Source organism: Tauraco erythrolophus, chromosome 15 (assembly GCF_009769465.1).
Source record: "Tauraco erythrolophus isolate bTauEry1 chromosome 15, bTauEry1.pri, whole genome shotgun sequence".
NCBI classification, from domain to species: Eukaryota; Metazoa; Chordata; class Aves; order Musophagiformes; family Musophagidae; genus Tauraco; species Tauraco erythrolophus.
In genome coordinates, this window is record NC_141479.1 from 21,281,333 (window position 1) to 21,306,971 (window position 25,639).

General features: G+C 48.2%; 1 protein-coding gene across 3 annotated transcripts in view; it reads left to right on the forward strand.

Moving 5' to 3' along the window:
* The window catches only part of ZC3H18 (zinc finger CCCH-type containing 18), a 49,368-nt gene that overhangs the window by 18,998 nt on the left and 4,731 nt on the right, over nt 1-25,639 (forward strand). The window contains exons 7-16 of one of the 3 annotated variants that reach the window (XM_086620908.1): nt 2,209-2,335; nt 3,579-3,877; nt 15,425-15,625; nt 16,383-16,508; nt 17,972-18,073; nt 19,727-19,870; nt 21,179-21,331; nt 23,564-23,724; nt 24,324-24,520; nt 25,151-25,635. In XM_086620908.1, coding sequence (XP_086477034.1) covers nt 2,209-2,335; nt 3,579-3,877; nt 15,425-15,625; nt 16,383-16,508; nt 17,972-18,073; nt 19,727-19,870; nt 21,179-21,331; nt 23,564-23,724; nt 24,324-24,520; nt 25,151-25,213 — 1,573 coding nt within the window. In that variant the 3' untranslated portion in view covers nt 25,214-25,635. Of the gene's footprint in view, nt 1-565; nt 599-2,208; nt 2,336-3,578; nt 3,878-15,424; nt 15,626-16,382; nt 16,509-17,971; nt 18,074-19,726; nt 19,871-21,178; nt 21,332-23,563; nt 23,725-24,323; nt 24,521-25,150; nt 25,636-25,639 lie in introns of those variants that run through there. The other 2 variants (XM_086620906.1, XM_086620907.1) reach the window with 2 other exon arrangements.

Sequence of the window (25,639 nt, forward strand, 5' to 3'; positions counted from 1 at the left end):
TGTAGATACCGGTCTGTATCTCGGTCTTCTCTTCCTCTGAGAAGATGTTCAGTTGCATCTGGGACAGATTATCACCAGTGCTCTGTGGGTTGACCGTATATTATCTTTATTTTATGATTGTAGACAAAAACTGGCATCAGCGTTCCAGTTGTTTTATGCCACTGCCTCACTGATGTAAGAATTGTTGTGTTAGGTACAGGACTTTCTGGGTTTTTTTTGTGAAGTCAAGGAAAAAACGTATTGCATAGCTAGTGTTAAATAAAAGTAATTGAACAAATAGAATTCCTGAAAATTCAAGCACCTTTATGTATAACCAGACCGTGAAATTATAATATCTTCGTTGTGTGAAAAGGCAAAAGCTGGGAAGTTGCTGCTGCTGTAAACTCTAGAAAACGGTGATTTTTCTCACACGTGCACACACTTATTGCACAGATTGACACCTCGCAGCAAACTGACCACTGGTGGTGCAGCTGAGATGTTAATAAATGCTTTCAGGACTGTCTTGTGACATATGAAGATGTCTAAATAGTTCATGAATCCCTTTTTCTTTTTTGAAAAACTATAGGGAGGTGGACATCAAAGAAAACATTAACTATGGGTAAGCAGGTCTTTGATTCCAGTACTGTTGCAACTGTAAGAAAATATTCCCTTTCCTTTCTCCATTGCACTTCTACAAACTTCCTAGGCCACAGACTGCTGTCCCATCAGGTGTGATGGGCGATTTATTAACTGAATGGATGTATTTGATTTTGGTTTTTGGGGTGATAACCAATTATTCACCTAAGGATTTAAGCACTGTATTACCTAAATGCATAGCAGTGATGCTTGTTTAAATTAATAAGTAGTCCAGAAACGTTACAGGAAGAGAATGGGGAGATTTGGACTTGAGGCTGGGTTAAAAAGTAAAGTGTTTCCTTTTTTGGTGTAGCTTGAGATTTTTTTTTTTGGTCTCTTTGAACACCTGATGTCACTGAATCTTGACTGTTTGGTTGGCAACAGGAGTTTGTTGCTGAATTAAGCATCCGTAGTCAAGATTCCCCGGCACTCTTTGCCTTGGCTTACTGTTTCAGACAAAATAGAAATCTTAAACCATTTAAAGCACTGAAAGAAGTACAGGTAGCCGCTTGACTTGCAGGGCAGCACTTACTTAGGCTGTTTTAGATCATTTGGCACTTTTAAAAATGCACAAGTGGGCCCTTTATTCCTTTTAGTTACAAGTCAGAGTCTCATTACAGATAATCTGGAATTTGGGAGCACTTGCTTTAGAATCTTAGTTCTGCCACTGACTCCTCTGTGGCCCTGGAAGTTTCTTGTTTCCTGTCCCCACCTCCTCATCTTTACAGTGGATCTGATATTTGCACTCCAGGTGGCTGGCAGGGATTGGATATTATTGAGTATGTGAATTAAAAGCATCAAATAATGTTAATAGAAATCATCAAATGGAGGAAACATTGCGGATTTAAGGAGGGTGGGGTTTTAGATCCTTTTCCTCCCCAAAAGTAATTACAGTTTTGTGGGTGAGCAGGGTGTGCCACGTGCTCGCCAGTTCATTTGTGCGTGCTGGAGGGCCAGCACCTGTTTTCCACTGGAGAATATCAGTTGCAGATGCAATTACCTTCGTGGTGTGAAGTAATCCCAGGCGTAGGGGCAGGTGTCGCTGGCCCGACCCCAAAGCTTGGCTTCTCCCAGTGGAAAGCTCCGCAACAGCTCACGTCCTGTGCTACTGGCACTGGGATGCACCCGTCACCTCGGGTGGCAGGGGAGTAGGAGATCACCAGCCCTTCCACTTCTGATGTGAGGGTGCTTGAGATCAGCTGCGTGTGCGTGGGCAGAAAACGCAGCTCTAAATCCATGAGGCCAAACATGTTCTGTTACCTCTGCTTACGTTCCAAGTGGCTATAAAAAAAAAAATTGGTGTTTCCACGTTTTTACCACCTCGATTCGAAGGCTGAATTGGATTCGGAGCGTTCTGTCTTTGTGTTTATCAAGAAAGGTTTGTGCTTTTCTCTGATAAGCTTCACTTGAAAAAAGACTGTTTCTGTCTGTTTGGGGTATGTGGAAAATAAACCACTTTGTACGCTCGTGCTCCGTCGAACCTGGTTTTTTCTTGTCAGTGCACAGTGCCTGAGACCTGACCTAGAATAAGTAGTGTTTGTGTGGTGATGAGGTGCTATTTCCCTTTCTAACCTTCCCTGTTTTTCATTGTAGGCTTGATCCTTATACAGATCCCTATTATGACTATGAAATAGAACGGTTCTGGCGTGGTGGGCAGTATGAGAATTTCAGGGTTCAGTATACAGACCCAGATCCGTACCGTAACTACAGAGTAAGTAAGGTAATACCACTTTCCGCACTCTTCCTTTCAACTTTCTTCCAGGTACTTCTGGTGCTTGTCGTGTTTCCAGTGCAATGGTTGAAACGAGAATTTCCATGTATGTTCAAAATTCTTAATCTTACAAATAGTCAAATCTTGACTTAATTACCGCGCAGAACACGCTCTGGGTGCAGGGATGGGAGGATGTTCCGTTTCGGCGTGATGAAGGCAAAAACATGTCTGAGATGGGAAGGTGGTTCCTCTTCATGTGCACTGGCTGTTCTTGGAAAATGTTGGAGAGGGAGGGAGTTTCCAGGAAATAACCTGACTGAGGAACGGTTTGCTTGTTAGTTATTGGGACAGATGGAAAGGATTAGACTTGGACAGGTGTGCTTTGTGTACAGACAGCTCCAGCGTGACTGGCCACCGCTGGTGGAATTCCACGTTAGGTGATTGAGTCCGACGAGGAAAGCGCCCAGCCCATTGCTGAAATCCCAGATGCGGTTGGTTGGTGTTGCTCTGCTGTAAAGCGTGGAGCTCACTGGAAATAAAGCTCTGAACCTTTTCCCTCCACTTCCTTGTGCCCTCGTGCAAAGTGTCGTGCCTCAAGAGTAGCGCCAAACATCATAAATCCTGCTCAGTGGGGAGCTTTTCAGTGGTATTCCTCACTTCCTTTAAGAAGTGGCTTTCCTTTTGCTGTAAGACCTTGCTTTTCTACAGAAGCAGCGCATAATGATGATCTAGGTGGTCCTGCTCCAGCAGGGGGATTGGACTAGATGATCCTTTGAGGTCCCTTCCAATCCCTAATGTTCTGTGATTCTGGGATAAACAGGAGCCTGCCCTCACTATTGTTGCACATGATGCACCATCAATTATTTTCGGGGTGCTTGTTTGTCAAGTTGATTAGCTTGTTGTAAACACGATTAGCAATGACAGTAAATACTTGTAAACATCAATACATGTATTTAATAAGCATAATGAGCTAAATTCATCTTCGACTGTTGTCTTTGAAAACTACACCTGTGATGAATACGATGCAGGGGTTTGTTGCTCTCCACTTTCTGCCTGCTCAGCAAACAGAGATGGCCAGCGAGCTCCAGATTGTTCATCTCAATATTTTGCTCTGACATGTAAATTTAAATGTAAATACATGTAAATGTCTGCGTGTGTAAATGCTTGTGGTCCAAGACTTCGGAACCTTGCTGCCCGCTTTGTTAGGAGATATTACCACAGCATCCCAATGATTTCTCTTTTCTTTTTAAAGGAAAGAGAGCGAGAACGGGAAAGGGAAAGAGAGAACAGACAACGAGAAAGGGAACGCGAGCGGGAGCGAGAGCGGGAACGGGAGAGGCGCCAGCGGGAGCGAGAACGAGAAAGAGAACGGGAGCGTGACAAGGAGCGCCAGCGGCGGAAAGAAGAGTGGGAACGTGAGAGAGAACGAGTGAAGAGGGATGAAAAAGACAGGCAGCACAGGGACCGGGACAGGGACCGAGACCGGGATAGGGACAGGGAACGTGAAAAGGAGAAAGAAAAACCAAAGCCCCGGTCCCCGCTGCTACCGAGGTAAGTGTTTGCTGGGATTCAGACTCGGTGTTTTAGTTGACATTGTTTTCGCTGTGGATGACGGACCAGGCTCACGCTGATCAGTGTGGAGAAGACCCCTGTTGTCCACAACTCTTGAGTAAAGCGGTAGTTTCAAGAGGAAGGCAACGCTTTAAATTAGCCTGGCTGGCCACTAAGTGGAGCTAAAACCTCAGTAAGAACGGAGTGTGCATAACCTGACTGTGAAAGGAGGAGAGCATCTGTCCTGTGGCCTCTAGGTATGGAGATGTTCAGCTTCTCCCTGTTCCCTCGAGGCCAGAGGACGTCCTGGGAGGCTGGTGGTGTCCCCAGTGCTGAGAGAGTCCTGCAGATGTTGGCGACTCCCTTTGAGGCCTTGACAAATGTCCTTTGGCAAGGACCGGGGCTGGTTTGGGAATTTATGGACAGCGAAAGTATCTGGAGATTTATTAAGTACAACTCCTGAAAGAGGCCAGGAAAGGTCAGGGAGTTGTATACCTCGAAATGACTCTCTGATAGGTGTTACGGTGGAGTTGCAGTGTGGAGTCAGGGTTTTTTTTTGTCTCTCCCCGTTTTTTTTCTTAAAATCCTGGTTCTGACCTATGTGAAAGCGGAAATTGAACCAGACAGGCTGAAAGTCTAGGAATTTCAAAAGTGAATCCTATTTTGTTTCTCTGTCAATTATGCAAGTGCCGTGGCTTACCAGGGTACTGCGTATTAGGGATATTTGTGAAGCGCGGTTATAAATATCACAGCTGAATATAGAACTTGTCTTACGGGAATTTCTAATGTCACAACGTCTTTCAGTTCAGAATCGGAGAAAAGTATCAAATTTCCTGCTGAAGGACATCTCCAGGAAAGCTGATTAGCAGCATCAGTGTTTTGGAAACTGCTGTTTCTGCTCCATCCAGTGGCAGATGGAGTCTTCCGACAGCATGTTGAGGAACGTGTGGACACTTAATTGTGTGTATGTGAGTGTTGGGGCAAAGAAGGGTGCAAGGGAGATGTTCCTCAAGATATGTTGGAGCTTCTCCTTCTTCTTGATGTCTGTGTTGCTTCTCGAGCACTAGAGGAAGGTGTGAAACATCACGAGCATGAGGAAGAGTGTGTTTGAACGAAGAACAGGGCTAAGAAGGCCTGGAACCAGGTGCCACGTGGAATTGTGTGGTTTCAGGTGGGAGCAGGGTTTAGTCTTGAACCTGACCCAGAGTTTTTATTTGCATCGCTAGAAGAAAAGCTGATTTTTTTGATGGTGACCCTTTTTCCCAAGAGGAAGTCACAGGGTCAGAACATCTTGAAGGTGCCTTGTGAGCGTGCTGGTGCAGTGGCGGTGTCAGAGTGGTTATAGCAATACGTTTAATTATATGCTACATTTAATTATAGTCCTCTCTTACAATCGTAATTTGTGCACCTTAATTACCACATTTGCTGTCGATTTGTGTTCTCATTGGGTTAGTGATGGAAGAGATCTTGCTGTCCAGAACCATGTGACGATGATGACGATGATGAAAGTGACATCAGCTGGTTGGCAGCTTGAGGTGTTAGTCATTAACAGTCACTGTGACCGGGATCGCTGCGTGCCAGGCTGGGGCTGCTGGTTGCTCCTTCCCTTGACGCTTGTGCTAGGTCATGGGACAGGGCTCTGTGGGAGAGCTTTCGCTATCCATGCTCCCCGAGGTTCTCTGGGAAGGAGCGATGGCCATGTTCGCCAATCTTGGATCTATCTGGCCCTGTGTAACCATCTGTGTGAGCCCAGAGGTGGGATTTACAGGGCTTGTGATGTTACATGCTTTGTGGACACAGGTCCCTGTTTCTCTCCTGTGCCCCTCTCTGAAATAAGCATCACTTACGGGAGCCGTGGATGCTTCTTGGATCTCCAAAACAGGCTTCTTAAGGCGAGTCTTAGTAAATGAAAAATAGTCCTTGATACACCTCTTTGTTTTTTTCAGTCTGCTGTTCTTTCTAGAAGCGGATTGTGGTGAATCTAATGTTGGAAGTGTCCTCAGCCTTGTCCTGCAACGCTGAGGGCTGTAGGGTGAGGTGGGAGCCAGAGGGAGGGACAGCAAGCAGGGCTGGCTTTTGGCTTCGTGGCAGGGGGTGCTTTAAAAGCTGGTAGCAAGAATCTTAAGTCAGCACCTACACACAGTGTATCTCCTCTTAAAGGAGATTGGAATTAATGGGAGTGCTTCGCAGTAAACCCAGAACCCTGCATTGTGGAAGGCAGTTCTCCAAGTGCTCTTAATGGGACTTCAGTTCCCACTGTTGGAACCCGTGTCAACGTGGACACTCTTACTGCAGCACCTACAGGCGTACAGATGTTTGCAGAGAAAATAAGTGTTTGCAGAAATAACTTTTTAAAAAGCTTTTTATCAAAGTGAAAGCATAATTCACCTCCTTTTTTTCCCTTGGAGACGACATCCCTCATCCAGCAGTGTGCGTTTCCCTACGCCGCGTTCCCCAGGAGCCTCCTCCACGCTTGCGGCAGTGCCGGTTTGTCCCACGTCACCTTTTTGACAGGCTCCGAGTTTCCTGGTGGCAGCGTGGCGACTCGAACCGTCTCACCTTTTCTCCAAATACCTTTGGACCGTGCTGCAGAGGGTGAGGTTCGGCACCTTGGGATTAAACAGCTCCCGAGTTTGTTTAACGTGTGAAACCCTTGTGATTGCCGCACGCTTCCTGGGCAGCAGGACGCACGGTGGTGGCGTGGCACACACCTGCGGGTCTATTTATAGACTCTGGGCTTTTCCTAATCGCTAGATCCCAGCTTTTGGCAAGCCTGGCCTTTCCCGGCGTCACGCGGGGACGGGGGCCGGCGCGCGCCGGGCTGCAGGCAGCCGCCCGTTAACATTCCTGCACCAAAGGCAGCGCCGCTTCCAGCCGGAGCCCACGCAGCCCTGCTCTTCCCTTACTGATGAGCTGGGAAGGCTGGAAAGCTGCTCCGCAGAGGTTGTGCAAGCGGCGACGAGCTTTGCCGAAGGCAGAGCTGAGGGTGTCTGTAATTACAGGTAGATGCCAGTCTGTCCATCAACGTTATGAGCTCCCTCAAGTAGAGGCCGGAGGAGGGAACCAACTATGATCTGCAGAACGGGGAGTTGAAAGGGATAAAAGCAAACTCAAAAAGCAAATAGCCAGGAACACGAAAAATTCCATTACATTGGAAGTGGGAAGGTTTCATCTGATCTCTAAAGAGCAGCGGAGTAGTTAAGGCTAATAACACAGAGAAGCCACAGGACTTCCTGGCATCGCTGCTTGCTTCGGATGAGGAGGATTAGAATTTAAAAACAAACAGAGATTGTCAACCCTGACGGACTCAGTGGCAGATGTTTCTCCTTGAACCTGTTAAAAGAAGAGGCTGCAGTGTTCGGGCTTCGAGTAGGATTGTCACATGTGGATGGGACTTTTTTGAAGGAGTGTGCAACTGCTGCTTTATGCTTTGGGCTTTTTTTCCCAAGCTTTAGATGAGCCCTCCAATAAGTTCATAATCTGAGATTGCAATGCTAGTAAAATTGTTCCTCCCCCTTCTCCTCCTCCTCCTCCTCCTTCCTCAGGCATCAAACACTTAAACAAGCCAGGAAACTTTGTGATCTCTTAGAGGGATAACTTGGCTGTCTGTCCTCGTGCTCCCCATCTCCAGAACGAGTTCTGATGCCCCAGGCTGTGAGTGGTTTTGCTGAGTACAAAATTTCTGCCTTATATCTCTGTCTTGCCAGTCTGGCTCACTGTTGTGCAAAGCGTTTCAGGGATAAAGCAGTGGCATGAAATGTTTTATTTGAAGAGACTTAGAGCGGTGCAAGATGTTCTTACCTTAGCTGTGAGCAAAGGCCCTGCACACAGAAATAGTCATTTGCCTTAATCCTCCTATTGTTGCGTCGTAGGTCTTTATCCCGCAGTCATCCGAGCGAATCTGGTTGTTTCAGGAGCACGTTAAGCAACGCGGTTAGTGTCATGGGACCTGTTACCAGTTGTATTTCCAAAGCACTGAGGGATACTGGGGGACATTGAGGAATTTGACCCACTGGTGAGGGCAGCTGCCTCGTTGGCTGAGGTGGTTGTCCACCAAGCAAGGAGGAAGAAGAAGGAGCAATCCCATGCTGGAGGTCCGTTGAGATGGTCATCGGTTTCCTCTGCGGGGGATGCTGTGGGCCCTGGTGAGAAGCAGCGTGGCAAAATGAACTTTCAGATGAGAAACTTGTCGTCTCCAGTTCTCGAGGAAGTTTGTCCTGAAGTCTGACCTAGAAGCTATTTTCATGCAGATAAGTTTGGTCAGGGTCCATGATGCAGACCCCAAAATCTGGGGAGTGAGGAGAAGACAGCAGCAGTTGTCCTCAGGTGTCCTAGAGTCCGGACAGGAGGTGACAGCAGCTCCGAAGCTGCCAGGAAGGAGCAGTGTCCTGGTGAACCATCCTGTGATTATCACACGCACGACAGGGTTTTTTTTGGGGGAAGGAAGTTTTCTTCAGCTGGGCTAAAGACTATCGATGGAGTGCACTTACGCAGCCATTAAAAAATAAAAATAACACCTGCAAGTAGGGACTCTCTAAAATTTAAAGCAATGTCAGAAAGGGCACCTGTTCTGTAGCAAATCATAAACCTTTTGTAAAACTTCCAGCAAGGAGCGTTGTGCTTCTTTCCAGCTTCTGTTGAGGTGGCAGCAGCCCTCAGCTGTGAGATGCTGTGTAATGCTGCAGACTCTGGGACAAAAGGTTATGTGTTCCCTCGGCAGAGATCACCCTTACCTTGTTTTTTTCAAGCTAATTCAAGTTGACTTTGTAATAGGTCATTGCTAATTTCTGGGATGAGCATGTTAATGAACAGGATAACCTGGAGTCTAAGAATCAATGAATGCAGGTTACCCAGGGCTTGCAAGTTAGAAAGTTTTGGAATGAGGTTGATTAGATAAAGGAGTGGCAAAAGTAAGAGAATGCAAATGGAGTGATTCACGATTGTGTGTCTGCATGTGATCACAAACCAACTCAACTTGTTTTTCAGAAGAATCTGTAATTCTAAGCATTCCTAGGTCGTCGTCATCTATCCCGACAGCTTCTGCAGTGGTCTCCCCATGCCACCAGCTGGATCTGCTCCCTATTTTTCGGCTGCAGGGGCTCTGTACAAAAGCAGCTGTTGCTCAGATAGAGCTAGGTGTTCTGGTGGGCTTTGTAATAGCATCTCATCCTGTTGTAGAAAGATGGTGCAGTAGGCTGGTTGATTTTCTCTGCTCTTAGTTTTCCCTGTGAAAATGTCAGCTGTTTCTTAAAAGAAATCCTTCATTTGTTCTTGTTTGTGCTGCCACAGGAGGAAGAGCAGGCAGGATAGACAGCTGGGTGCTCTTCATGTTTTCAAGTCAGGCATTGGTAAGACCCTGGAGCTCTCTGAATTAGTCTTACACCCGTGAGAAGTTACTGAGGGGGAAAAGCAGGCTCCATCAGGAGGTGTAGGTTTGCTCTCCAGGTGTCTGCAGCTTCCCTGGGTGGTTTCTTGGAGTGTGATGAGTTAAGAGAAGCAGATGGCCTCGGGCTGTTGGGTTTCCCAGGCTGAAACAAGGTTTATGGGCTCTAGCTGTAGCTGGACCTCTGTTCCTCCTGCACACACCAGGTCTGCCGTGCCACCTTCAGTGCTGCACCATGCCGCACCGCTCAGAGGAGCATTTCCCTTCTCCCCACGTACTGCCCCATGCTGCTCTGCAGTTCTTCAGACTCATAGTGGAGTGTCCTGTGTGGTAACACCACAATGATAAACGTTATAATAACTTGTTTACATCCCCATTTTTTGTGGTGCAGCTTCCAGCTGGAGCAATGGGACCTGGTTAGGCAGCTCTGCTTTCATTTATGCTCCCAGTTCATTTGGGAAGTTAGCAATAGTAAAATCTCTCCGGGAACCAACTCAGCAAAACTTTTCAAAGTTCTCAACAAAGCGTTTCTGTTGACTGGAGTTTTTGTTAGTCTTCATGGTTCTTGAGGTTCTGCCTCCACTTCCACAGTGAAAGGAGAAGAGTTTCATAACTGTAAATCAAGATGAAGGGCATCGAGTGACTCAGATGTGGATCTCAAGGAACGTGTTTTTCTTTGGCATTTCAGAGATGGAATTACTGGAGAGATCTCCCACACTGGATTTTATTAAAACATTGCACAGACTGGGGCAGAATCGCTCCACACGCGTACGTCTCATCTAGAGGAGGCTCTCAAGGCGTCAAATGCTCAGCCCTTGGGGTAGATCACATCTCAGATACGTTTATCTACCTGCTGTGATGATTTCATACTGCAGGTTCAGATTGTATCTCCACTATTTAATTTCAAAGCCTCTCCCCATCAGACTTTGAAGAAATCTTTTTTTTTTTTCTTTTAAGCAACTGATAACTCTGCTTTAGATCGAAACATCTCAAGAGAAGCATATCCTTTGCTAATGTTTCCCCAAGATCAATTAGCACCAGCTCCAAGGCTCAGCATTTCCCATCATAGCTGCACGTAGGTGGCTTTTCGGAGCTGTTGTCCTTCTCCAGCCACACAAGTGACTTAATCGTGCCGAGATGGAAAAACGTTCCAGTGTGCATGCACACTGCTGGAGTTTATTTTGCAGCAATTGCAGGTCCCTTCACAACTGCCTTGGCACATGGCTGCAGTCGTTCCTCGAGTCCGCTTCCTCTGGAAAATTCCACTGACACTGAAGGAAAACTCACGCCGGCACTGCTGACGCAACGTTTGCTTTCCTGCAAGCTTTTAAATCATCGGTGGACTTTACTCTTTCAGAGAATTGAGCTGTAACTGTCGGCCAAAACAGTAGCCCTGGAGCCAGGCTGACGTCACCGGTGAGCGTGAGTGATAAGGTTTGCGTTACCTGTGGGAGCCGTGTCCCATGGGGAGGGGGAAGCAAGGAAGGAAGCACTTTCCTCAGGAAGCTTATTTTCCCCTCCAAGATTAGAAAGGCTTCAGCATCACTTGCATAATACATGAAGAGGAAAACTTGAGCCGTGTGGCTCTGCTTTTCCCCCTCCAAACCCTTGTTGAATCCAGCGACGTGCTTCCAACGGGGTTTGTTTGGGAGCCGGAGCGCGTGGGGCTGGGAGCTGGCTGACCTATGCCGTGGGTTGTGCTGCCAGCTGGAGCTGCCTTGGTTCCTCCTCTCCTTGCCAAAGCCGCGTTCAGCTTCAGTTCTCCGCTTGATTGCCGTAATTAAATTCCAGCCAAATATGCATTAACGTGTTCGTTCTGGAAAATAAAGCATTTGGTTATTTTCAGGTTAAAATGGGCTTTGGAAGTAGCGAAGTTCTGCAGACCTTGCTTGTGCCCTGGTGATGCAGGGTGCTGCTCCTCGGGGCTCTGCAAGGAGATTAAGCTGCTTTTGGTCAGTCCATTCTGTCAGTCTCCTTTATTCCCTCTGTTTTTATTTTTGTTTTGAACCTCGTGACGTAGGCTTACCTAGTTAGGGAGTTCATTCTCAAGGACTTGAAATGTTTCCTAAGAATTGGAATTTGGTGTAAAAGGAGGCTGGGATTCACACGTGTGCTTTGGTAGTGTATGACTTTTTTTGCCATCCAATCTCTGTGCCGAGGTGCGTTAGGTTTGCCTGCAGCATGGGTAGCTGCGCTGGGCTGAGGACGGACTTTGTAAAGTGCCATGAGCTGATCTCGTGGCTCAGCACCCCGAAGCAGCCAGGCTTCTTCTCTCCTTCCCTCCTCTGTTCACTGTGGGTCAGCCATCACAGTTCCAGGCCCTCCCATGGGCTGGATGGACTCACTGACCCAGCAGCAAACTATTTTTATTTTTTTTCCTCTCCCTGTTGACTGAAAGAGTTGAATCGGCACACAGAATCATAGAATGATTTGGGTTGGAAGGGACCTTAAAAATCATCTAGTTCCAACAAGCACCAGATCCAGCACAAGATGGGAAGTGAAAATTAGGAGGCTCAGGGGTGACCTTATAGCGGTCTTCTAGTACCTTAAGGGAGCCTGCAAGAAAGATGGGGAGAGGCTGTTCAGGAGGGCCTGTTGTGATAGGACAAGGGGTTTAAAATAGAGGGAGGTAGATTCAGGTTGGATATTAGGAAAAAATTTTTTACCATGAGAGTTGTAGAACACTGGAACAGGTTGCCCAGAGAGGTGGTGGATGCTCCATCCCTGGAGACGTTCAAGGCCAGGTTGGATGAGGCCCTGAGCAACCTGATCTAGTTGGAGATATCCCTGTTCCTTGCAGGGGGGTTGGACTAGATGACCTTTGAAGGTCCCTTCCAGCCCTAACCATTCTATGATTCTAATTACCCAGAGTGAAAACGAGGAGAAAGCCTCCCCCTTCCCAGGTTCATATACATTGCTCACCCTACCCCGTGGTGCAGCACCGGGAGCAGCTGTCGTATTCGGCGTAGCTCTGGGCAGCCTTCCTGCCTGGACTGGGCTGGGAGCCACAGGCCAGCTGCTTGCTGCCTCTTCCCAGCGGGCTTTCCTCATGGCTTCCTCCACTTTCATCCCAGCAACTGCACGGTGTCAGCGTGCGGGAGCGAATTGGATCGAAACGCCGACTGTTTCGTGGGCTGCTGGCCTCTAGTAGTCTCGTTGGCGAAGCTCGTGCGGGCTGTAATTGAGATGTTGGTCTAAGGGTGGATGGTGAGGATCTTGGCAGTTGCTCCGACTTACTTTCGATTCCGACTCCTGAATTCCGCTTGAGAAGACGAGCCAAGTGGCATCAGATACCAGTCCCTCGTATTGAGTTGAACAGGTTTGTTTGGTGATGCTACACGTTGGGCACGCGGGTAACTCTTGAGGAAAGACTTTGAAAATGTCCTGACACGAGCATCGTCTTTCTTTCTTGGCTGTAGTATGGTAACATATATAACGCTGAGTCAAAAAAGCCAAAGCATACCCAGAAATGAGGCTTTCTGTTGTGGTTTTCCTGGGGGAAAAAAACCTTTCCTCCAGAAAGTGACTTCATCGAGAGAGAATTGCATCAAACCAGGTAATAGGTGCAAGCAATGAGATCTGCTTTCCTAGTCATCTTCGCTCCAAGCTCGCGCCCAAGTTGTGGAGTTCAGCGTAATTTGTTCCCACGTGGGGTCGGAAGTGAGGTCCAGCTCCCGAGATGTGCTCCTGTTGGACATGAGTGTGGGCGAGTTCAGGTTTTCTTGAGAGACAGAGAACAAATTCTGTAGGAGACTTGTCTTTCGGAAAACTGTTGCAGGAGAGAGTTGGTCCAGGAGAGGGGCAAGGTTGTTTGTTCGCCTTGTCTTTCACATTTGTGTCACCTTGGACGCTGCAGTGAAAAGCTTCTCAGCAGGCTTTATCCAGGTCTTGAGGTGGAACTGCCTCTCTGCCCACCTGTGCCAGCAGAATATTCCTCCTCCATCTCCCAAAGCATGTGGAGTGTGGTCCCTTGGGAAGGGATGTTAGAGCAGGATGTAGTCTGGTGTTACTCATGAACATCCTCGCATGGTGTTCTCCTTTCTGCTGCTCTTTAGCCTTCTGCTTGATGCAACGTATGTACGCTGTTCCAAACCTTCTTTTTTCTTCCTGCTTTGTGCTTAGTTGCTTTGAAGATACTGCAGAGGTCAAGAAGGCTTCAAAATGAGTTAGTACTGCTTCTGCTGGAATGAGAGCTTGATCCTGGCTATGACTATTTGGCGTTATCAGAGTATAAATAATAGGTCCAGTCTATCTCATCCCCATGTTCAGAGTCATGGTCTTCCTCCATGATTAGATGCTCAGGTATAATTGTGGCTATAATATGGAAAACTAGACCAGCTCACTGTGTTAAATAGCGTGTGTTAGAGCAGCCCTGGAGAGGATGATGCTGCTGAATGAAGATGCTGGTGAATAATGCTGAGCCATAGCCCTGCTTGGCACTCTCTTACTAGGCAGTCAGCAATTTTGTGTGCTAATCCATGAGCATGCTCTTCTGAGGCTGGAATGAGATTTGTGGGAGAGGTGAACTTGAAAGAAGAGTTTCTCCTCCTGTAAAATTCTGTGTATACCGAGATAGATGTGGGGCAAATTATAAAGTTGCTGTAGTTATCTCAGCAAAGATAGGGGAAGAGTAGGATGCTGCACTGGATTTTAAAGTCAACATGTACCAGTTCTGGAGTCAGGGGAAGAGGCGAGAGGCCGTAGGAGTTGTAACTGTGTTGGGGCTGGTTTAATACTACCAAGCAAGGAGGAGGTGAGACTTCTTCGTGACTAGTGAAGCCTTCAAAGGGCAAAGCAGGCTGCTACCAAAAAGCTTTAATTATCCCGTTGTCTGTTGGGAAAAGCGTTGTGGCAAGAATCACAGTCCGTAGGATTATTAGAAAACTTGGTGGTTGCTTTTTTTTATCACAAAAGGTAGAGGAAGTAGCGTGGGGAGTGGTTGCTTCAGTCGTGTGACTAATGGGGTGGTACTGGCTGAACCCAGCGATGGAAGGTGCCTTTCCTCCCCCAAATCCTCAGAGCAAGAGGGTTCGTAATTCTGAGAAGAGGAATAAAGACATCATTGTACTGGTGATTTAACGAGCGCAACAGACTTCATAAACCTTTAAGCAAGCACAGACTTTGTCTAAAGCCCAAGGGAGAAGGTTATAACCCAGTAATTGAACAGTCATGTGCAGGTCAGGGTGAGGAAAAATCCCAAGTTAAATCACCGGTAGATAAGAGAGGTAATAAAGTCTAGACCTGAAGAAACTCAGCCTGGAGTACTTAAAGCTGGTGCAGGTGCTGAAAAGTTAGCGCAGAATTATGTTCGTGGGGTTGTGGAGGAGAAGGGAAGCCCAAAGAATCCAAGAAAAAAGGGACATGCAAGTAGAGCCCTTAAAAGGGAAAGGAGGAGATGGCAGGTTTCTAGCCTCACATCTTTATGGTTATCAACAACAGGAGGGCAGTGTTTGGTGTTTATAAGCACCTAGAGAATAATACGGTGATAAAACACTCGTTACAAACTGGTTTATGCCCAGCTGATGAGGCGACTGTCCCCTTTTTTAAGGGTAAAAACAGATCAGCGTGTCTTGGCTCTGGTGAGGCTGGTTACACAGTCCCACGTGATGTTCTGATAAGGGAACTGCAGGAGAGTAATTCAGGCTGAGTCTCTTCTCCTGGTGCCTGCTGGTTGTTTCCAGCAGTTTGCTGTGTTGCGAAGGTGTTTCAGGTGCACGCTCAAAGTCTGTCCTTGGTCTACCTCTGTTCAGTGTTTTCATTGCACTGGGGTCTCCACCTACCAGGTTTGGGTTGCTCCAGCTCTAGCTGGTTGGCGTAGGCGTAGGAAGAACCAGGTTTCCCTTTGCCCTCTTGCATGTGCTCGTTTCCGATCCTTGGAGGCCAAAAGCCGAAGCTGAAGTCGACAAACACGTCACTGCTTGGTCGGTGGGACAAAGTAGTTCACAAAACTGCAGCTTCGAAGGGCTTGCAGTCACCAATTTACAAAATGATAGCTGTTCTAATGCTTATTCACCCCAAAATGATGCTGAATATCCCACAGGGGAAAGTAAGAGCCGGTACTGGTATAAAGGAGGAATTTCTGAGAACTCTTCCTGGCCCTGTGTTTCTATTAACCTTACTATACAAAAAAAATCCCAGCTCCTTAACTCCTCTTTGTTTTCCAGCCGTCAGCCTGAGCCACCAAAGAAGGAGAAGGAGGCAACCACAATTACCACCACCCAGTCGAAGAGAGCGGATGAATGGAAGGACCCATGGCGCCGATCCAAGTCCCCCAAAAAGAAACTCGGTGTCTCCGTCTCTCCCAGCCGTGCACGTAGGCGCAGAAAAACCTCTGCTTCTTCAGCTTCGGCTTCTGGCTCTTCAAGGTGAGTGAAAACTGACCTTAATAGGAGCAGAAAAAGCTGGAAGCTGTAAAAATTGGAGCCTCTTCACTTCTGGAGTGCTAGGAGGGCGAGGTGAGCCAATTCCAGGAAGAGCCTGCTGATGCAACTGGGGAAAAACTGAGGTGGTGGAGGCTTGACAGAGCCTTAGAGGGCTGCAGTGGAGCTCAGAAACCAGCACATGCGAGATAAAAAACATATCAGAAAGAAGCACCCTGAATGTAGGAGAGCTGAGGCATAAGCTGTATCCATTTTCTTTAAATGCTTGAACTTGAAGCTCCTGAAAAGAGGGGGGGAAAGTATCAGAGAGGAATGAGGAACACACTGAATTGAAGATATGGATCTAAAATCCAAAGTCCTCCTGAAGTAGATAGCGTTTCTTCTTGGGATCACTGCACCTGAAACTTTTCTGTTTTCCCATACCTGTGTGACCCGACCTGTCAGGGGATTGCCTGATGAAAAGGCATAAAAATGTGTGGAAGGATTTCCCAAAAAGGGATGGAAAGACAGGAGCTAAAGGAGGGGAGGCCTGTTCAAGGGAGCAAAGAGGGTAGCAACAACGGGATCCTCTCTAAAAGAAAAGGGGAGGACTGAGGAGGGGCTGTAGTCCTGACAGACCACCGAGGACAAGGCTGGTAATTTTTGGAGCAGTGTTTGAGAACTTGGGAAGAGTGTACTAGAAATAAGACCTTGGTCTTGGAGGACTTTTGAGAGGTGCTGAATTTGAGTATTTTTCTTTCAGGTCCTCTTCTCGTTCATCCACCTATTCTGGTTCAGGTTCCTCGCGATCTCGTTCCAGATCATCATCTTACAGCTCTTACTCTAGTCGCTCTTCAAGACACAGCTCTTTCTCAGGCAGCAGGTCCAGGTAACGACTCCTTGGCTTTGAAAGGAATGGTGTGGTGCCTTCCAAACGCTTGCTAACAACTACTTTTGCTGCTACTTAAAAGCAAATGGCCAGCTCTTGAGATGAAACCACTTTCAAACCACTTTTCTGAGTGAGGTAGATACAATAGACTGCAAAGCAGCCTGCTGGTTTGGTTGGTGCAGGAAGCAGATGTGTCAGCCACCCCCTCCACGAGTACTGTGGACTCCCCAGTACCTCCCTCCCAGTACCCCCACCCACGAGTACTGGCTGTTGTGGCTGGGCTGTTTCCCATGCCTGTGGTAGCTGAGCGGTTGTAGGAGCCTGGCTGAGATTAACGTTGCCATCATTTGCATTTTATGATTGGAAGAAGTTACTGGTATCTTTTCTGGTGCACTGGAATTTCTATTTAAAGAGGCAAATCATATTTCTTTATTAAAGCAGCCCATGCAGTTGTGTCTTTTGATAGTCCTCACACTTCAAAGTTGCGATGCAGTGTCCCGCGCTGATTAAACAGAGGCATGTTTATTACTCTGCCACTTCCTTGCCCCTGCAGACAGTTTCCCAAGTCTGGAATATGCATAGTAGGAGAACTGGCTCCCTAGGTAGGCCCCTCTTCAGAGCTGAAGTTGCACAGGTACCCAGAGTGGATCACGCAGTTGGTGGCAGCACACGGTGTTGCTTTCACAGAGGTGGTTTCTCCCAGGAGAGGCTCGGGTGGGAGCCAACCTCGATGCTGAAAGTACAAGAGTGAGGAGCACCCGAGTGCCTAACTGTCCTTCAGAAAGCCCATCACCGAGGTGTCTGGCTCTCTGTGAAGTACAAGGCTGCAAGAAGGGTACTTCCAGTCTTGGCAGTGGGGTGAATCACTTGAACTCCAGCATCTGGTGTGCTGTCTAAGTGGCTTGCCTCTTTGGGCAGTCCTGATCTTAGGAAACAACTCTTCCCCTTTGATCTGTTGGCTTAATTTTTCTCCTTGTGTTCCAAGATACCAGTTAGATGTATTTTTTATATCTTTCTCCCAAGATGGTTTTTTTTTTTTGCTTCTCTTTAAAGGATTGTGGACTGCAGTAGGAGTTACAGGAACATACAGCAGGTTAGAACAAATTGTCCTGAACTTGCGAGTTAAAATCCTACTTACTTACCTGTAGACACATTCTCCCTAAGGAGTGTACAGAGAGTATTGAGAAAGCCTCAGATGTTGGTGTGGAATACTTGAGAGCGCTGCTTTTGCAGCTGACCCTGTTTTTTCCTTTTGTTTGCTACTTTTACCACTGATCTGGTGACAGAAGTGAGTTTTGCTGAGCAGAGTTCAGATGTGTAAGTAGGATAAGCTCAGACCCATGGGGACTAGTTCCTGGGATGCAGTTGCTAGCTGGAAGGAGGGGTGGCTAAGTGCACTGAGAGCCAGGAAAGCCTTCTGCAGTCCCAGAGACTGAGCTGAGCGATGTGTCCTTCTTTTCCAGATCACGGTCCTTCTCATCTTCACCCTCTCCTTCTCCAACACCGTCTCCGCACAAGCCGCTCGCAAAGGCGAAAGGGGAGCTGTTACCACCTGCTGGTAAAGGGTAAGGCTTTGTCTCCGTTTTGGTATCGCAGCGCAGAAAAGCTTCCAAGCAGTAGCCTAGTTCCTGAGTCAGACCCTGCTGACCTGGTTGACAGTTTGAGGAAGAAATGGAAGATGCAAAACATGACCCACACAGAAAAATGCTTAGCTTTGCATATATAATTAAATGATGACACTTTCACGTTTTAAATCTGAGTTAAAACGTACAGATATCTGTAAGTATTCTATAGAATCGTTTCGGTTGGAGAAATTGAGTCCAACTGTTAACCTAAACACTACCAAGTCCACCACCAAGCTCTGTCCCTACGTGCCACATCAAGGCCCCCATCCTGTATCCGTGAGTGTTTTAACCACATCCATGATTTGCTGTTTAAACACTGTGTGTGCAGATACGTTTGTACAGGAGCTACGAGAAAGTTTAGTTCATTTCTCTGCTGTAGCTTTAGTTAATGCACAGCCTTAGAATAAAGAAATGGTTCATCTACTTTTAATGTTGGAGACAAATTGAAACACTACTATAGCTATGGAACTGTTCCTTCAACAGATCATGCCAACACTCATGCTCTTTTAAATACTCGGAGTTGCTGTTTCACAAACTCCTGTAATACGTAGTAAATTATGGATACGTCGAAGGGTGACACAACACCATAGTGATGTCACCCCTTCTAAGGTGACCTGCAAATAAATTACACCGTGGGAATCCCCCTGAATTCTCCAGAATATGGGACAATCCCCTTTGCCACACTCGTAACTTATTGACCTGCTTTTTTGTTTGTTTGGTTTGTTTTCTCTTCTCAACTCAGAGGGTTCAACCCTCTAAGGACACGCTCTCCACCTCCGGCCATGTCTTTACCCCCTTCTAGTGCACGTTTGCAGTGCTGGTTTGGTGACACACCACACCAGCCAGCAGCCTGCACTAGCGTGGGGCTTGTTTTTGCTACTTGACATTGCCTGCACTTAATCCTGTGTTCTGCAGGGGATGAACACGGATATTAAGTACAAGAGCAGGAATTAACAGTCTCTATTTTTGTATGCAGGCAGCCACCTCCTCCCCAGTTAATAGTAGGTGTGACACCAGTGCTGGGGATGTTGAGCTGTTAGAGCAGAGGCTGGAGTGCTCCGAGCCCAGACTCGATGAAGCCGTGCCAACGCTGCGTAGCGGCGCTCCGCGGTGGTGTTAACCTGACCAGTGTTCCACACACTAATCCGTGCGATGGAGCCAAAAAGAGCATCTTTGCATAAGCTGTGTGCCTTTGATCCTGAAGCCTGGCTGGCGGGTTTTAAGTCAGTATATGTATTTTGGATAAAAATGCACAGAATCAAGTGGATGAGAAGCAGCGATTCCACACGGTCTGCTTCGCCAGTTAATTTACAAGTAGAATGTCTCCAAAATTGGCTGTTGTATAGTAACTTGTCTCTAAAAAGGTGACTGGATTTACAGTATGGGAAACAGATCCCTAAAAGGGAATCTGTGTCGTTGGACAGTATTTTGATGACAAAGCCACGTGTCTCTAGCTGCAGCAATTACGTCTGTATAATATTTAGCTAACAACAAACGTGAGCGCGTTCGTCGCTTTTGAAAATGTCTGTGCTCTCTGTCTACTGACTTTGATCTCACACACGTGAAAATTTTGATTTTTTTTTTTTTTTGTAGTGAAAAAGCTGTGAAGAAATTAGCTGCCCTTCCAGTCCCTCAGCCACTCACTAAAATTACAACAGCTGCACCGGAGCCAGCCAAACCAGGCGATAATCGAGAGGCAAGAAGGAAGGAACGTCAGACAAGGACTCCACCCAGGAGGTAAGAAAGATGTGAGGTGGAGTGAGGTTTGATCTCCTGGAAGATAGAGCAAATCCTGGATTTCTCTTGGGATTACCAACTAACTACAAGGACTCTTCAGTATTAAAGAAGAAATCTGTTTCCTGGGGCAGGAAGGAAATGGGAAGAGGGGGAAGGAGATGGGGTGAGCGCTAGTGACTTGCCACAGCAAGTGGCTCCTGGCTCTGAAGGCTGGTTGGGGGATGGGGTAGGTGGGATACACGGAATGCCTCAAGAGGCAGGGTCTGCAATGCAAAAGCAGGCGTGTTTGAGAGCCGCTGCTTGCGGAGGCTGTGCAGCGAGGAGGCAGAGGTGCTTTTGGTCCAGAGAGCAGATCAGACGTGTCGGAGGGTCGTGGTTTGTGGTGATGGGTTTGGACCTGTTTGCTCTAAACATGTGCCAGCACACAGAGAGTATTTCTGTGTGGTCCCAGGAGCTGAGGTCCAGCAGCATCCAGCAGTACTGCTGGAGGAGAGGAGGAAAAGCTCCCCTACTGCTTTTTGATGATGATGATGATGCTTTTTGTCAGTGTGTTTTGAAGATGGCTGTAAGTCTGGTTTCTGTTCAGGTTTTCAGAAGCGTCCCGAGTCAATTCTTAATTGATTACATCTCCTCTTTCTTCCCAGTAGCTAAAGAAAAAGCCTGGGCTGAGCAGTTATGTCTCCATAGATAGAAACTGATCTTTTCCCTAGAAACATCAGTCCTAATTTCCGTCTCACTTATTTTAACTAGTTAATAATAATAATCTTGGATGCCTTTAGCCACCTTCCTTTATTCTTTATTCCAATCTTGGGGTTTGGTGGGTTTTTTTCTTGCATATACCCACACAAACCCCACTGCCCTACGCTCTCCCTGCTGGGCAAATGACAGAACAGCTCTATTTGTGTCAGTACTGGTGTCTTAGTCACAAAAAATGTGTTTGATTATATACATAGCCTGAAATACAAGGTAGTCCCACTGCGTTACGCAGTTAGCAATTTTTCACTGTAGGAAGCGTTTGCTCCTGGTATGAGTGCAGGATTAAGGTGCTTTGGCTCATTTTCTGCCTGGCTTTCCTTAGCAATTATTCAGTCTGGTGTAAAACATCTCCTGGTCAGAAAACAGATGCTCCCTCAGGAGTGGGAACGCACGGTTGAGAAGAACATCTGAACCGATTACGTTTGCAAAGCCCCCATCTCTTACACAATGCAGGACAACAGCATCGTGCTCCAGCAGTCCCCAAACAGTTTCTTCTCGCCCCGTTTCGCGGCGGAGCGCAGCGAGGTGAGGATGTCGTTTGCTGTCTTGCAGGCGGACTGTCAGCGGCAGCATCAGCGGCAGTGCCAGCAGCTACAGTGGTTCCAGTTCCCGATCTAGGTCCTTGTCTCGATCTCTCTCCAGATCTCATTCCAGATCGTCGTCTGCCTCAGTTTCCCACTCCCCGTCTGGGTCCAGGAAATCCAGGTACAGCCTCAGTACTTCGTAACCTTTGTTGAAGTAGGAGGAGGTTATAACTTTTCTTAACTGTCGTGGTTTCTTGCAGCCAAAATTCTCTCTAGCTTCGAGTCTCAGAAGCTACAGGTAACTAGGACGTGGAACAAGACTGTGTGCCGTTACCAATCCTGAGTCGTGACCAACTACAACATTGGTAGTGTCCTTGTGGCTTATTCAAAAAAATAATCTGTCATGTGTGCCAAACTGCCCATTTTTACCTAAACTGTGACCAAAGCGTCTCCTTATGGCCAGGGTAATTCCGCATCCTAATTTATTTACCAGGTGGTGGTTTCAGGCTATTGAGCTTTGCTCTTCTAAACCTGTACTGCTTCTGGTTTCTGAATGTCCTTAGGGAAGATGTTTGGCCTGTCAGGAGAGGGAGGTCAGAAAATACCTAAAAGGCCCAGCTAATGATATTTTTACTTTGCTGGTAAAGTTGCATGGCCAGTTCCCTTCGTGTTTAGCCCCAAGTGAATAGTTATATGGCCGTTAGTCTGCGGGATTTGTAAACAGCTGACTCCCTCCAGTAGAGAGTCGTGAATTTCAAGTCTTCTGTTTGGGTTTTTTGCATCTGTTGGTACACAGGGATCCCTGAAACCTCACAGGCAGCCTTGAACCTTCCCCGTGACACAGATTTAAACTTAGACCTGTGGTGTAAAACTAGTGGATTAGGTAGGACTTGGCTCTGACCAGCAGTAATTCACATATCTGAACTCTGTCAAACTCCAAGGTTCAACATCCGCATTATTTTACGGAAATACGAACTTGTTTACTACATGCTTGTTGCATTCATCAGATCAGACAAGGGTGATGCAAGAGGTTCAGAGAGCGCTCGGGCACGCTGGCTCTGCGCTGCCCTGCCGTACGGGGCTCGAGAGGAGGAGATGGGAAAAACCTTAATGCAGGTGCTGCTTCTGTGGCAGCGGGGCCATGCGTGCAGCTTTTCCAGGTGTGGGGAAAAGGAGGAAACATAGGAAATATGCTCTGTGCCCAAACCAGGTTTGCTGTCAGAGTCTTGTAGCCCAGAGCTTGCCTGGAGAAGGAGCTTGTGGCTCATCCAGTCGCCATCGCAACAGTTGGTGCGAGCTCTCAAAACTTGTCTCTGTCGGGATACGGCCAGGTATTGAAGGCCAGGTTGGATGAGGCTTTGGGCAACCTGGTGTAGTGGAGGGTTTCCCTGCCCATGGCAGGGGGGTTGGAACTGAATGATCTTTGAGGTCCCTTCCAACCCAAACCATTCTATGATACCAGCAGGTAGCGGCTCCTTCCAGGGCTCATCTGCGCTGCAGCTGCCACAGCCCGTTCACTTGTACACAACCTGGCTTCCAGCAAGTGAGCTTGGACCTTGCTGGCGGGGCAGTTGCTGGAGCACCAGCGTCGGTGTGGCCTGCAGAACCTGCTGGAGAGGCTGCCTCAGTATTCCTGTGGTTAGCGACTGCCTGGTCCCGCGTGGCAGCGGCTGCGATGCCGACCAGTTTGGAGCTAGTTGGGATTTTTGGAGCCGCTTCAGCGTAGCGAAGCTGCGGCGGTGGTGTGCCCCTGAAGGGGCATCTGGTGCATAGCCCTGTGTTTTTGTCTGATACGTTTCTAAGTAGAAAGTCTTCCTTAATGTAGCGATTGCCTGACGTTTTTAACGCTATGAATCCATTAGAAGATAGCCATCTCATAGGCACTATTAGAAGATAGTCATCTTCTAGCCGTCTTCCCTGTCGCTATCAGTCGCGACGATGTGTGTGTCTTCAAAACAGGCAGCTGGGCTCTCCTGTACCCTGGAGAGCTGGGCAGGAGCTGTGGGGCTGTAGGACTCCAGGGGTTTTAAAGCCTCCATGAATAAACGTGTGCCAAACAACAAAAACATTGCCAGGAAACCCTTGACCTGAGCCATAACACTGACCTGTACATGATAGCACACACCCTGCTTTCACTTTTTGTTTACCTGGGGAAACAATGACCTGTTTACACATTGCCTTAATCCTGTTTATAAATAAACAGTACCTTCTAGGCTTGCATCTAACATGTTTGGGATTTTTCATATTGTCTGCACTCCAGGAGACATAGCCTTTATCTCTTCCTGGTTATTGCCTACCTTAGCAGCTCTCTGACATCCCAGCCACACAGAGGAGTTGAAGCAAAGGTGTCTGTCTCATCGCTGCCGGGTTCTTGTTGCATTCGTGACTGTAACAGGCTGTTGGCTCTTTCCAGGTCCCTGAGCGTGAGCAGCGTTTCTTCTGTCTCTAGTGCCTCCTCTAGCAGCAGCTCTGTACGCAGCGCCGACTCCGAAGACATGTACGCAGACTTGGCCAGTCCTGTTTCCTCAGCCAGCTCCCGATCCCCAACCCCAGCGCAGCAGAAGAAAGGTAGAGGTACCTGGTTTGGTATTTTCTTCTTCACTGGGTCCTGGGAAAAGAAGGGGGGGAGGCAGAGATCTGCCTGCAGTTTGCTTGGTGATACTGTGGGCTCCAGAAAAATTGCTGAGCAGAGGCAGATGCTTGTGGCCAGTGTAGACTGGAGGAGCCCAGAGGCTTCACCTGAGGAAGGTGAGACCACGGAGAAGGGAAGCTGTGGATCAAATAGATTTGCATCCTTCCATCCATGTGTCTCTGGCTGTGAAGATGCCTTTTCCTGCCTGGGAGTTATCCCCAATGCCCCCTCTCTTACCTTGTTCTCTTTCACCCTTGTGAGGTGATTCTAAATGTTCTGGATGATTCCAGTATCCTGTTGCTCTTCCTCTCTTCTTTTAGACCGTAGCTGAGTTGGTGGCAAGAGCTTTTTATTCTTTGACTTTTATGTTAAACAGAAATTCTGGTTTCCTGGGTATTTTAACCCTGGGGCCATGTCCTGTGCTAACTGGCGTGGACTTTTTCAGTCCCTGGAGTGACATCCTCTTGTCCTGCTCTCCAAAGGGAGGGCAGGCAAAAGGAACAGGTCGCAAGTCACTGCATCTGCGCTCTGGTTTCAACAGGAAAGTCAAAAAAAGAAGACAGTGCTAAAGAGGAAAAGCGGAAACGGGATGTGCCCGCTCAGCTCCTGAAATCAGCCAAGCCCAGCCAGGGGAGTAAATCCCAGCAGCTCCTCCAGACCCAGCAGCCCTCGGCCCCCCAGTCTCAGCAGGGGGGCTTCAGCGCGCACAAAGAGATCAAACTGACGCTCTTGAATAAGGTGAGAGGTGGGGTGGGTGCTATTCCCTCCGCACTGGGTGTCTGAGGAGCGGATGGGATGGATACCGGGGCTCGGGGCTGGCACAAGGGGAGCTCCAGGCTCCGTGCTGTCGGGATGAGCTCAGGCGGGCGGATGTGCAGCTGGGATTGAAGGGCAGCAGACAGAACCAGTCTGGCAGCACACACCCTGTGGCAGCTTGAGTTGGGACTGTGTTGGCGGCTCCCCTGGGGCACATTCCTGCTGCACCTTCAAGGGCTCTTCCCCGCTTTCTCGAAGGCTGCAGCCGGAGCACGGAGGCGAAGGCGTGCGCGGCGCGGTCCCACGCGGGAGCAAACTCTCCTCCCGCTGCCCGCGCCGAAGCGAAGTGCCGACGGGTCATTAACTGAGTCAGGAGGCAAAAGTGGCGACCGCCTCGCCTCTCGCTGGTGCCCGCCGCCGCCAGCCTTGGCTCTTTCCCCTTCACGGCTCAGCCTGATGCCCCAGTTGGGTGCCTTCACCTGAGATTGCAATCCAGATCATGTGGGGTGGTTCGGCCTCGTGGGGTTTTGTGCCGGAGCGGGGTGTTGGCCCCAGTCACGTGCATAGGTTCCTGTTTTTGAAGCGTTAATGGTTTTTTTTTTTTTCTGGCAGCCCAAATTCCCCGTTGCGGTCCGAGGCCGCGGTTTTCTCCTACTTCCCTGTGCTGTGACGTGAGGCGCCTTTATCGAGTCTGGGAAGCGCGTTCCGTGGGGAGGAGTGTGCAATTACACATAACTACCGGCTGCCCTAGTCGGATCCTGGAAGAAGGCACGGCTCCACGTGCCTCCCTGCCATTTGCTATCCTTGGTGCTGCTTTAAAAAACACTCCACAAAATGCTATTTTCCTGTTCCTGACAATTAGGAAAATAGCGCAGCGTTAGCCCTGGTGCCAGCAGATGTTGCCATTAGCTTATGGTGGGGGAGGAATTACCCGGTGCCAGCGATGGTCAGGACTGGTATGCACAAGGAGTTCAATAGGAGATGTGCTCGCATGAGCCAGCCAGCGCATCGCAGGCACCCGTTGCAGGAAATATCTCTGCCTGCTTCCCTCCCCGGAGGGAAGTGGCTGCTCAGCTCCGTTGTCTGCTTTGATTCCGTTTC